The sequence below is a fragment of the Aptenodytes forsteri genome, unplaced genomic scaffold (genome assembly GCF_000699145.1).
Source record: "Aptenodytes forsteri isolate BGI_AS27 unplaced genomic scaffold, ASM69914v1 Scaffold208, whole genome shotgun sequence".
NCBI lineage: Eukaryota > Metazoa > Chordata > Aves > Sphenisciformes > Spheniscidae > Aptenodytes > Aptenodytes forsteri.
This window is the reverse complement of record NW_008794963.1, coordinates 634,378-647,681: the sequence shown is the minus strand read 5'-3', so window position 1 is coordinate 647,681 and position 13,304 is coordinate 634,378. Positions and strand designations below refer to the sequence as shown.

Sequence of the window (13,304 nt, the reverse complement as noted above, 5' to 3'; positions counted from 1 at the left end):
TGTATCTAATCTCTTCAGATATCATGACAAAATATTTGCAGGACTGATGAAGTTCAGGGAGCCTTTGCAGAAAATGTAGCTCCCTAGGAATATTTTTTTATCTTCTGACTATTTAAGCTTATGCACTCCAATTCTTCTAATTTGTGAAGAGGATAAAGCTTTTGAATTGACACCTTGATGTATTTGTTTAATCTGGAACATAGAGACTACTTTATTTTGAATTTTACCAAACATTTTTTTGTGTGTGAACAATTCTTTTTATGATATACCTGTTTATAATATATGGAGGCAATTCCTAACGATTTTAGTTGTATTCAAAATTACGTATATCATATGCCTCTAGTGATTAATCATAACTCATCTGCTGCTTTTATTAGTCTCTCAAAACAAAGGAATTGGTGGGTTAGTGCTCTTACTGGAGCCAAGAAAAGCACAGAAAATGCCTTCTACATTTCAGATGCTATTTTTAAGTCTGCTCAGCTACTTACATAATTAAGTAATCAACATGGGCTGCTTGTCATTCATAAATACATCCCAGGAGATCAGCTGGGAGATAGAGGAGGGCAGGTTGTGTCTTGAGGACTAAAAATAAGAAGTTGTACTTCCAACAATTCCATGGTCTATGAAAGACGGTGGCCCAAAGTGTTGTCTTGTCTACCCAAATGATGCAGATGGGACATTCTGACATCCACAGCCTTTGGGGTATCTCTGGGGCATTCAGCATTCACTCCTTTGGCATGAAGGCTGTTGCACCGCTGAAGGTGCCACTTATCCAGCACACCTATGCAGTATGTCTGATCAAGACCTCCTAGAACATACACCACGGCCTGTCTGCACTGTGACCGTATCATCTACGAAAGAGATGCTGCTTATCTCCGCTTACTCAACTGTCCCATCAGTAAATACATAAGCTGCAAGGCGACCAGTGCTGGTGAAAGAGGAAGGTTGGAGAACCGGGCAAAATCCATAGCCCAGTACCAACTGCAAGAGGCAGTGCCCCTACCCCATCTGCCGCCAGCGCATTTAGCTACGGTAACTCTCACTTTCATAATTCATAACAATATTACACTCGAGCATAACACCGCAGAGACGGGGCCACCATCCCACAGCATCAGATCCGCCCAGTCACACCACTGCCAACACCTCTTACTCCTCAAGACAGAGCAGGAGCAGGGGGGATGTGCTCTGCATAGACCTGAAATTCCAGCCTTGTTTTTTTCCTGGGGCCTGTCACAGGTCCTGTTGAACTGCCTGTTAAAAAGAGGAGACGGGAAGGACCGAGAATGGACAGGAAGCAAAAAGTGCCTCCAGTGGCAATTTTGCCTCGAGGCAAGTTAGTTGTGAAACAAATTCAGCTTTGGTGTAGTATTTTAATATATGTAAACACAACAGGTTATGAGAATTGTACAAATGCGACAGGGACGAATGCTAAACGCCGTGTGTGGCTCTGAGATGAGGCGCGCCTGTCCAGCGCCCCGGCCTACTGCCGCCACTGCTTGTTACCACGGCAACAGCCCAGCACCACCTGACTCCACCCCCAGGGGCACTGTAGCCAGGGGCACATGCCCCATACCACTCCAGGCGTTCCCCGGGGCCTCACGGCCTACCTCTGCACCCATGGCTTTTGACAACAAGCGAGTTCTTCCCTTTGAGAATATCGTACACAATTTATTGCAGACCACTGGACAGTTTCCCTCCCATTCACGTAAGCATTCCTACTGGAAACTGATCTCAATTAATCTTGTACAGAAGTTTCCTAACAGCCCTTAAAAGAAACAGTGGCTGAAGAAACGGCTGTCAACGAATTGCAGATAAAAGCAAGAAAAGCTACTTAAATACACATAAGCTCAAAATAAGTAGTACTGTTTTGCGGTGAAAATGTAACCTGACAAAGACGTTAAAAGCTAAATTCTGAAAAAAAAAAAAAAAATCTCAGTTTCACTTGGTCATTTTTATGTATGGAGAAGTTCAATAGTATTTTCAAATACAGCTTTTCAGAAGAGTTCAAGTTTAACTACTAAAACGCTGAGGATAAGTTTTGTCTAGAAACAACTTCATTTCATAAAGAGTGAAGCTTTGTCTGCTCGAATAGGAATAGTCAGTTGCTGGAGAATTCATACTACAGTAGGACCCTAAAGCCGTAAAAATTAAATGAGTAAATGTATTAATACTAGGAATTAAGAAGTGAACAATCTAAGTACAAAATAAAAAGTGACCACAACAAGATTTGCCACAAATAAACTGATTTATTACTTTTTGGCAAGTCCCATACAGCATGAGCAAGGATCTTTCACTCACTATATTAAAACATTATTTCACTTTATACAAATTGTAAACATCTTCAACAGGACAAACTGTTGGTACAGGCGTTCCACGATTCTGGCATCTTTTCTCTGTCAGTTAATCAACCAAGAATGAAAACCCAATAAACCAAAGAACTTTTTTCACAGGATATCTGTAAAATGCAGCATGTGCATTTCATAGCACGTCAATTCTAAGCAACACAGAGAAGAGTATTTCTGATTATTATTTTTAGTGAAATTCATAGTGGTATTATGATTAGAGACACTTTTTCCATACTGTTGTATCCAATTTTTTGTTTGAAATTAAAAACATAATTTCCTACAATCAAGGTAGTAAACCAAAGTCTACAGTAAGCCAGCTGCTATAAATACAGCTATATTTGCTACACTGTATCAGATAAATAAGGATGTAAAAACTCCTGGCCTGGGTAATACTTTGTTTTCCTGGCAGGCACCAGTCTAAAGAAGTCATAATTCAAGTTCTGCTTGTCCAAAGCCCCCTGCTATAATTGCCTGATTTTTCCCCCTCCCTCTCTCAAAGTGCTTTAAATCAGACATAATCTGATCCATAAAGTGAACACTTATCTCTTTTTTCTTAAGTAAGAGCAGATTTTTCTTTCTAATTTGTAAGTCCCAGGAACATCAATCTGCTGGCTAGCTTTACTGAAGGACTACAAGATGCACATTGTTAGCTCGTAATTCTCAAATCAGAGCAAATGTGTTTAAACTTGACATGAACCGCTTTTCTCCAAACCAACTCATCAGCACTAAAATACTGACAATTATCATGTTATTGACTAAGGCTTTTTTAAGAAAAAAAAAAACCCATCACTTCTATTGTTAAAAAACAATTGCATTACAACTTTGGTTTCAGTACGCTGCTAATTTTGGACTCACATTTACAGTGACTTGAAGACAAAAATCTACGTTTCTAATGTGAAAAGTCAAGCCATATTAAAAAAACCCCACCCTTCAAGTCTCTGTGCAAGTCTAAGGAACAATGAAAATATACTTAATTCTTCTGCAGATCGCCTTTAAAGTTACTGACAAAACCCAAGGTGGTTATTTTTACACCTGTATGCAACCAGCTGTTTTAAGCATTATGAAACATCTCACTTTAGATCATGAAGTGCTTAGATCAGCAGATCCATAAATGATGAGTTCAGATGAGTTTCACTACCTGAAGTGAGGACATTGAGGAGCTTTTTGTTTGTAAGATTTCTGTATGATCGAAATGCACAGATGAAAGACTATGAAGGATGAACAGCACAGTTAACTTGCAACAATGTCATGATGTATAGTCATAAACAACAATGCTCTTCCTACAGATTCAGTACTACGAGCAGCATCAAGTGTTCAGTTCCTATTGTCAACTGCAAAAAAAAGTGAAGTCCTCAAACCTTGGTAAAAGTCTTAGATTACTAAGTCTTTTTATTTTAAAGATTGTTCAATTCCTTCAGCCAAGCAAGATATTCTACTACTGGATTTGCCTCCAGCTCTTCTCTCTGCCCAAATAAAGAAGGGGATCTCTACTACAGTGTTAAAGCTAGATCCTGATAGAACTAAAGAAACACTGTAGAGGATATTCCATCAATCAAAATAAAATAAATTATTTTTACTGCCTTAGCTCTTCCATGATCATCAAAATCTGCCAGAAATAACGTAACAGGAACCTTCACGTAACCTTCACTCTTCAGCAGAAATGCAGATTAACCAAAACATTTACTACTCGGTATTTTCACGGCAGCATGGGATGAAGGTCTATTAAAAAAAAAAATAATTTCTCATCTACACAGCCACCATTTTAGAGAAGGTCTTCTAAACATGATTAATACCAACAAGTTCAAAATACTGTTGTGTGGTTTTGGTTTGGTTTTAAATCGAGAGCTACTTCTGATTTATAGTCAAACCTTGTAGGTCTTTTTATCATTTTTAATCCATTCCATGTAGTTTTACTTTCCAGTCTGTCTGGGAATTGTCTGGAGCCCAACACATCAAGATGCAACTGTTATCCATGTGGATTTATGACTTTTGTATGCTAGCTCCCATTTTCAGTAGCAGCGTCTGTTAGAAGTTTTACAGAATTATAATGTTCTCCTAATCCATATGCATGTCTCATATCTTTATCATTTTTAATCCATTCCATGTAGTTTTACTTTCCAGTCTGTCTGGGAATTGTCTGGAGCCCAACACATCAAGATGCAACTGTTATCCATGTGGATTTATGACTTTTGTATGCTAGCTCCCATTTTCAGTAGCAGCGTCTGTTAGAAGTTTTACAGAATTATAATGTTCTCCTAATCCATATGCATGTCTCATATACCTAAAAAAAAAAAAAACCAACATGTTACAGAATTAGTGTTCAGTTTAACTAAAAGTATACATCATGCCAAACATTACAGCACTGAAAGATAGCTTAAATAAATTCAAGTTTTAGCACAGAAAATATATAAGGTCATTAAATAGGAGATTATCAATAAAGACAGTTTTTAACTCTGGTGACTTCCAGGCACAGACTGACATAAGCTTTGACAAAAAAAAAAGTTTCCTACTGAATCTTCTATCAATTTCACTATTATTTTCTAATTATCTAACAGGTAAAATGACCTTGTAGCATTCTATAAAGCAGTGACTGAATCACACTTCAGACTGATTGTCAGCATTTTAAGAACTCTTAATTACAATATCTTTAAACTAAATGTGTCAATCACAAACATAATTTCTGACCTGCAAGATCATTATTCAAGCAGCATTTCAATATCACATATGTAACAGAAAATAAAAGAGCAGGTGAGAATCAAAGCTGAGCCCTCTGCTCTACAAATAAGTGCACTAATTTTAAGAAGGGATAAAATTACATACTTACACAAGTATTATTGGTTTGCCTGAATATTCTTCACCAACAATAATGGGAGGGGAATTCATTTGCACTACTTCAATAGGTGTTTGCAAAATGTGCGACAAAGCCCTTAGCTTTAAGGCATAAAAACAATTCAATAATAGGATTAAATCAAATGTAGGGAGGACAGAGGAAGACATGGCATTTAGTTTTAGCAGACATGAGTTCGGGCATAACATTTCAAATAGTTAGAAAATAAACTTTAAAATAAGCAAAATTATTTTAACTTTTTAAACTTTAATTCAAAACAGGTTTTCTTAAATTAATCATTGTTTTGATGATACAACACAGGTAACATTGGGCTAGCTTCAGTAATTTGGCAACTCCTCTTTCATAAAACAATAAATAAGACACAAACTAAAATAAATATGTATTTTTTCAAGCTCAAGTTCTGGTTTACATTACAAAAATCTAACATCACTCTGCTCTAGTCAGCTTTCTAAGTCTGCATAATAAAATGCTTTCTTCTTAGAAAGTCTTCCCCCACTCATACTGTCAGTCTTTCTAATGATTCAGAACTACTGAATTTGTTAACTTGCATGTTGTCAGATACACCAGAACAGCAGCGCACCATCAGAAAAGCTACTAATTTGGGAAAACAATTTATAACCACAGGAGAAAGTTCTTGATAAATTATTTATGACTATGTTCCCTTATGCCTTCAGGTATTATTTCTTAAGAAGCCCTTTTTTGAAGGTACATTCACCCACTTCAGAATTTCACAAATAAAAATTATCAATACAATACTTACTTCTAGCTGACCACCCCATGCAGCTGTATTCTCTATATCATCACAGTATTTTTCAAATTCCTCTGTGAGGAAAGAAAAGAAAAGACAACTTTTAGTACTTCTCTTATTTGAGAGGAAGCAACTGAGGAAAAATACTCATTGTACAATGAAGAACTAGAACCTGAAAAGTCCAAACACATTATACAGGAAAATATGTATGTTCACTGAAGAGAAGGAAAGGAAAAGACGACCACCAGAGGCTAAATAAAGAGGCTAAATAAAACCCCATTACTGTTTTAGAAAGAAAAATTAAGACTGAAGACAGGAATAAAAACAAGTATGGGAATAAAAAGGAGTACAGGTTTATATTTTAAACTTTTTATTCAGGGAACTGTTAACAACAAGCATGAAATGGCATACAGTTTTCTTCCTGTTAAGTTTCAGAGGGTGTTGTTTTGAGACTCTAGAAAAGAATGTGATAGCAAGTAGTATGCTTATTTCTTATGTTGGCTAGGTGTCAGGTATGTTTTTAAAAAGTCTTGTAACTATATGTATTTCAACTGTTGTTTGTTGGTTTTTTTTTAATTTCCAAATTAGCTGCTTTGGTTTTAACCTCTGAAGTATTTATTCCCAATAGTTCCTTTGTTAATAGCTACATAAACCTTTTGCAGATCATGTTCTACAGAAATCAAGCTTTCAAATTTATAAATTATAATGATTCAGGCTTCTGAACCCTATGAATAGATTCTGATAAAGAAAGAACGGATTTTCTGAAGACTGCTCAGAATTGTTTTTCATACATTCCCCTTATAACAGACTTCGAGACATAAGAAAACCACAAGTCCCTGCTGCTCTGCAGAACTTTATTCAGTCTTCTCTTGGGGCACATTTATCCTGTGACAATTATCTCTGTCAACATGGGAAAGACGCCTCCTTCTTCACAACAGCCCCCAGTCACCAAATGAAATCCACGGCAATAACTATTAAATGAACGTAGCAGTAAGTTAAAAATATGTATAAAGTGTTCCAGACACACAGTAAGAAATGAATAAACCACGTATTGCTCAAATAAGAAGTACGTAAATTCCATCTAACTGCATTTCCTCAGCCTACACCATTGCCCCACACTAAATGCCTTTATATTTTTTAGTTAGTCTGTTTATAAGAAAGGGCTCCAAAAGGCCTAACATAAACAGTGAAAATAAAGGGTAGAATAAGAAAAAACACCTATGCAAACTCTTATAAAAGAGATTTGCTTGAATTTCACACTCATTTTTAACAGCTTTCCTACGTAAATTGAAAACACCGATATAAAAGTTGACAAAAAGTCATCCCTAACCTGGTAGACAAGCTGTTTATAATGCAACTTAAATCATGTCCCAGAACACGACTACCAGCTAGTAACCAGCAAGTTCTGATTTTTTTTTTTTAAATGGGGAATAATGTTTGCTAGATTACTTTAAAAAAAAAAGATAAATTACAAAGATTCAAGTGTACCAAGTTTCATAGCAGACCATAATCCTGTGTTCCACAGAACACAGCCAAACCAACAAAGTAACAAACACCATAATGGATTAGTCCCAACCAGCTGTAACTGAGATCAAGAATTATCAGAAATAATTATAACAGTTTTTAAAATCTCTTATGCCCCAAGTCTTACCTCTGCTATACATGTTTCCAGTACTAGGGTTTGTAAGAAATGGCAGGAAGTCATCAAAGTGACTTTGCATATACTTTGCTGTTTGGTTCCTCAGAGCTGCAACAGTCCAGGAATTTTGGCGGTCCTTGAGCTGATCTTCAATAGCTCTGTACATGCAATGGCCATCTGAAGGGATCTGTTTAATCTCTAAGTGCCTTGCTGCCAACAGGGAGGCAAGTTTCTGACTTTCAAGATGTCTAGCACCTGTTAAATTTTCTATCTCAGCTTCAGCTATCCTTTCTTCTCTTTCTTTCTCCAAGGCAGCTTTTTTTTCCTTAGATTAAAAACACATAAAAATTACATCAATTGTTAAAATTTAGAAGATACCTGTACAGTTCTTGGCTTAGTGCTTGCTTCTAACTCTACATGTTTTCTAAGTACATTCATATCTGTGAAATGTGACCAATTTATCCTAACTGCCTCTGACACCATACCCGAAATTATGTCACAGGAGAAGTCTTAATTATATCAACATGCAAAATAACACTTTACAACACCCGTACAAAGCCTAGTAATAGTAGTCATTTCTTCAGGATCACCTATTTCACCACACTGGCAAACAACTCAAGTATGAGAATTCTAATTAAACAACAGAAAATATTGCTCTTTCATAGTAAGTGTGAGATCTACCACTTATGCATATGATTGCATAACGGAGCTCATGTCACGAAACTGAAACTCCCTCAGGCTAGGTACTATACATCATAAAAGACTGCTCCTAACCTGAAGGACGGATAAGAATGCATACAGAGAATACTAGAGGGGATGTAATAATACAAAACATACAAAGCATTCTGTAAAACTAATTTTTAAGTTTACGCTTGAGTTAACAAGGGAATAAGAGTCAAAGTAAACGAGCAAATAAAAAAGGAAGCAGTACAGAGAATGGTCTTTTCCCTTTCCCACTTAAAATTCACCACAAATCAAGACCAGACTGGTTTAGGCAACTACCATATAGGAAAACTAGCCTACAGTTTCTAGTTTGCCTAGACATGGTGCGATGAATTAAGAACATCCTTTTATCATGTTTGTTACAAGGCAGCTCTGCAGTAGTGATCGTGTAACAGGGGATGGACTCTGCAATAAAGGAGTGCTCCTCCAGCCCTGAACCAACATTCATGCAGGTACAATGAGAATGTTAATCCATTGCAATGTAACATCTGAAGCTTAACAAGATTTAACCCCAACGGCCTGGACACCAGGTAGTGTTTCTTAACAACTCAAAAATTTACGGGAATTTCAGTATTAATGTTCTTTTGTTAAATGTTTAAGTTCTACTACTTGCATATTTTCCACGTAGTATTTTACATTATTTTAATTCAATTACTTTATTTCTTCATTAATGTTTTTAGTGAAATTCTTTTAAAATCATTTGCTTTACATAATTCGTTTTTTCTGGCTCCCATCTCCTGACCTATTCTGATTCCCAGCTCATGGCTGAGGGTAAAAAAAGTACAACTATTTATAAAATGCTTACATATCTCTAGGTAGCAGCTTTACAGATTTTCAAGGCACCCAGTAGGTACAGCATCAATACTGAATTAGCCAGGTAAAGTCCCCTGCAAAATTGTTTAACTTTGGTTATTACGGTTAAGTTTAAGAGAATATAACTTCAATCAAATATTTGTAAAATTTTTAAATGTTAAGTCATACCCGCCTCTTCTGTGCTTTTGATATTCGAGGATGCTGACTCTGTTGCTCTACTCCTTCAAGCTCTAAATTTGCGACCCCATCAGCTATAGAATCTGTCTAAAAAGAAAAAAAAATGGTAAATGTTCTTATTAGTATAAATGATAATTGAGATGTGCATTTCCTGAAACAGTTTTAAGTTCTGTTCCTAGGTAATTTCCAGGTTATATTTATGAAGTTTAACCACAGAGATCTGGGTATAGCACAGAACCCGTCAAAGGCAAAAGTAAACCATTTCACAGCCCAAACCACTGTCATGCATTTTATTACTTTTTCTGTAGTCTCAACAAAGAGACAGTTATGAACTGCGCATCTCAAATTTAATCTGTATGTTCTCTTGCAAGCTTCCACACTGAAGTGTGAACACTGCTTACTGGCTGAAAGGGAAAGTTTTCCTCACCATACCAGCCGACTGAAGTACCGAAACGGCCATTATCAAGTTCTGCGACAATTAAAGCAGGAGAATGCTCCACCTTCCATACCAAAGCATAAAGAAAAAGCAGTTGGAAGAGGCAGGGAGTTGACACTTCTCAAGAAAAATGGCAAAGCTAACCCCATAACAGTATGAACTAGATGTCACCCTTGGAAGCCTGGACATGTTTCAATCTGAATAAAAAAGCTGAGAAGTGAAAGAAACCATACATCTCAAAACAAAATCCTCTCAGGCAAAGCTATGTCCAGGGCAAGGATTTTAGCTTGAAAGGTCCTCCGTCGTAAAGTTTTGACAGCTCATTTAGCAAAATAAAACAAACTCTTGAAACTAATCTAAGATACAGGTAAATAGAAGCATTATGTTTAATGTTTATGCATTAATCATCTGCTTAAGCATCTGACTAAAAACTACTACAAAAGATTGTGATAGGGTCATAACTCTTGCAACTGAAAACTTTTTTCCACAAGGATTCTCAGCAGATGCTTCTTAATCAAGTCTATTTCCCTAAAAGTCACTCAGGAATGTTTTCACTCTCATTTTCAAACAAAAGTACATTCTGCTTAACTCTTTGTTAGGTCACTAATCAGAAAACACCTAGTCCAGAAAGCATCAGGCAGACAGGTTTTCATTTGTTTCTTTAAAAGATTTAAACAGCCAAAAGACACACACTGTTATGGAAACACTTAAGGAGATGTATAAGCATGGAGCATTAGCATCATTCACAGATCACTATTGCACCAATTTAGCCATAAGCTCTATTTCCATTTAGGTAGGAGAAAGTATATGAACAGGCATACTTGCACAAATGGTCCTTAAATTCAGGCATGTGACACAAATAGAGTTCTTTTCAGTACTGGATATACAGAATTAAGTCTATGGATTTCACTACGACAGAAGTTTGCAACGCTCTACTTATTAAGTGCTAAAGCATAGGTGAATTTTTCTATGTCACACAAGTATTTAATAGTACCTAGTTTACTCAGGTGGTCATATTTCCTGCAGCTAAATTTGAATAATGCTAAGCCTCGGTTAAAAATTAAGTCGTTTGCCATCAAACAGCAAACTGGAAGCATTTAAGTATGTAGCTATGTTGCCAACATGGCAGCACAGTAGCATTTAAGACGACAATTCTCATCATCACAGAAAGTGTCTTCTTACAAAAAGGTCAGTTACATTGTTGACAGAATTGCAAGACAAAAGACACTGCATCAGTCAAATGCCTATTGAAGGCCAACAATACTCTAGTAGTCTACATAAGATAATTAGAGTGACAATATAACAGGAACTTAAAAAAAAATTCTTCAAGACGACTGAGCTACTAACGTAGCCCTAAGAGCAAAACCAAATGCTGCTCAACAACAATAAAACCCCACAGTTAAATGCCCCTTTAGCATTTAACTGCAATGTTCACCCACCATAACAGCTGAATCTTTCCAAAGATGAAAGAGTTAGCAATACTGCGAGGAAAAGGAGAAATACTTTGAAGTGTTACTTCATTATAATTTTTAAAAGTTAAAGAAGCCCTAACACAAATTGTATCTGTACAACCGCAGCTAAAGTTAAGGCACCTACCTTATTCTGCTCAGGTGAAACTTCCTTCAGCTGCTTTAATTCCTCCTTGTGCTTCTGTTCAAGTTCTGCCTCTAGTTTGGCAACTTCGTCAGCCAGCTGTTTTCGTCTCTTTTTATCATTCTTGGGAACAGCATTTTTCATGCCTTGAATTTTTGCTGTTGGAGAAGTGTAATAAAACATTACCTCTAAATATAGATACTCCACAGTCATTGTAGAAAAGAGAACTGCAAGTCATACAGAAAAAAATTTACAAGTATCAATGTATCGGTATGTTTTAACAGCTTAGCTATGAGACTGCCCATTATGATCATCACATTTTAAAGCAGCTATATTTTTCTTAAAGGATGCAAACGTTACATCTAAAGAAGAGAAAAACTTGTGCCAGGTTACTATTATAAATACTTATGAACTTCATCAACACAGCAGACCTCAGCCTGCTGCCTTCAAAAAGATTATTTGGGCATTGAGATCTCAAATGCTGTCACAGGAAGGATGTGTAAAGTTTTAATCACACAAGTAGCAGATTAAAAGTAAAAACAGAGTTTATCTGTCCTTAAAATAAAGTTTCTAAAAGCAAAATGGGTATTCAAGAAGAAAAAAAAACCTCACATTTGCTTAAGTTCCGTAAGTATTTTTAGGCTGTAAGTCAAGGCTCCACTTCTCAAATCACAGAATAGTTTGGTTAGAAAGGATGTCCGGAGGTCACCTAGTCCAACCTCCTGCTCAAAGCAGGGCTGAATTCAAAGCTACATCAGGTTATGTTAATTCAGATTGATCTGGAATTTATTCAGATGACTGTGCAAAGTCTCCAGGGATGAACATTCCACAACCTTTCTGAACAGTTTTTTCCAATGTTTAACCATTCTTGTTATGAAAATATTTTCCCTTTTTCCTCCCATGAGGAATGTTCTTGTTACCACTTTCAGTCATTGTCTCTAGACCGTTCTCTATGCTTTACTTTGAAAGTCTGGCTCCATCCATTACGCAGTGGAAACTACAACCAGATCCCCCATAGTCTTCTCTTCTTCTCCAGGCTGAACAAACACAGCTTCCGCAGCCTGTGCTCTTATATGAACACACCCTGCTGGCCCTTGTCAATTCTGTATTCACTGTTTTAGAGTTACAGCACCAATTCATTAACACCCTGCTTGCTATTCATCATCTGTACATTTTCCTGTCCTTCACCCTTGACTGACACAATTGAGCTGAAGATGATGGTGATGATAATGAGTTTTCAAAGGAGGCAGCAAGAATGCTCATGCTGAAAGATTTATGTTAAGCATTCAGCCTCACAGATGAATCAGCAGAGTTTGACAGACAGAAAAGCAGTTTTGTTCATAAAAATTAACATAATGGGGGAGAAGGAAATCCGGGACTTAACAGGCAAACACAAATACACACGGAGAGTATATAGGGGGTGGTGGAGGCAAGGATCATCAACTGGAGGAGATGCTGGATTTTCAGAGACTGAGATGCACCTTATGTTAATTCTTATGAACAAAATGCTTTGCTATCTGTCAAACTGTTAATCATTGCACCTTTCAGGAATGTATTTTTCAAGTGGGAAAATGTGTGTCTATAGGTCACCTGCCTCTCCTAACTGGGGAGGCTGGGGCTCTGTGTTCTGCATACCCCTCCCACCTTTAGGTAGTGAAGGACTGCAGTTACATACCCCCTTTCTCCTTTAGCCTGGAGAAAAGGAGGCTGAGGGGAGACCTCATCGCTCTCTACAACTACCTGAAAGGAGGTTGTAGCGAGGTGGGTGTCGGTCTCTTCTCCCAAGTAACTAGCGATAGGACGAGAGGAAATGGCCTCAAGTTGCACCAGGGGAAGTTTAGATTGGACATGAGGAAAAATTTCTGTACTGAAAGAGTGGTTAAACATTTGAACAGGCTTCCCAGGGAAGTGGTTGAGTCCCCATCCCTGGAAGTATTTAAAAGACGTGTAGATGAGGCGCTTAGGGACAGGGTTTAGTGGGC

At 37.1% G+C, this 13,304-nt stretch overlaps 1 protein-coding gene across 1 annotated transcript in view; it reads right to left on the bottom strand.

The window, feature by feature from the left end:
• Positions 1–4,434: 4,434 nt before the first annotated feature.
• The window catches only part of OTUD6B (OTU domain containing 6B), a 13,223-nt gene continuing 4,353 nt past the window's right edge, over positions 4,435–13,304 (bottom strand). Inside the window, exons 3-8 of the mRNA XM_009275456.2 lie at positions 11,326–11,549; positions 9,285–9,380; positions 7,593–7,905; positions 5,954–6,015; positions 5,170–5,276; positions 4,435–4,626 (exon numbers count right to left, since the gene is read on the bottom strand). Of these exons, the coding sequence (XP_009273731.2) occupies positions 4,542–4,626; positions 5,170–5,276; positions 5,954–6,015; positions 7,593–7,905; positions 9,285–9,380; positions 11,326–11,549 (887 nt within the window). The 3' untranslated portion in view covers positions 4,435–4,541. The remainder of the gene's footprint in view (positions 4,627–5,169; positions 5,277–5,953; positions 6,016–7,592; positions 7,906–9,284; positions 9,381–11,325; positions 11,550–13,304) is intronic.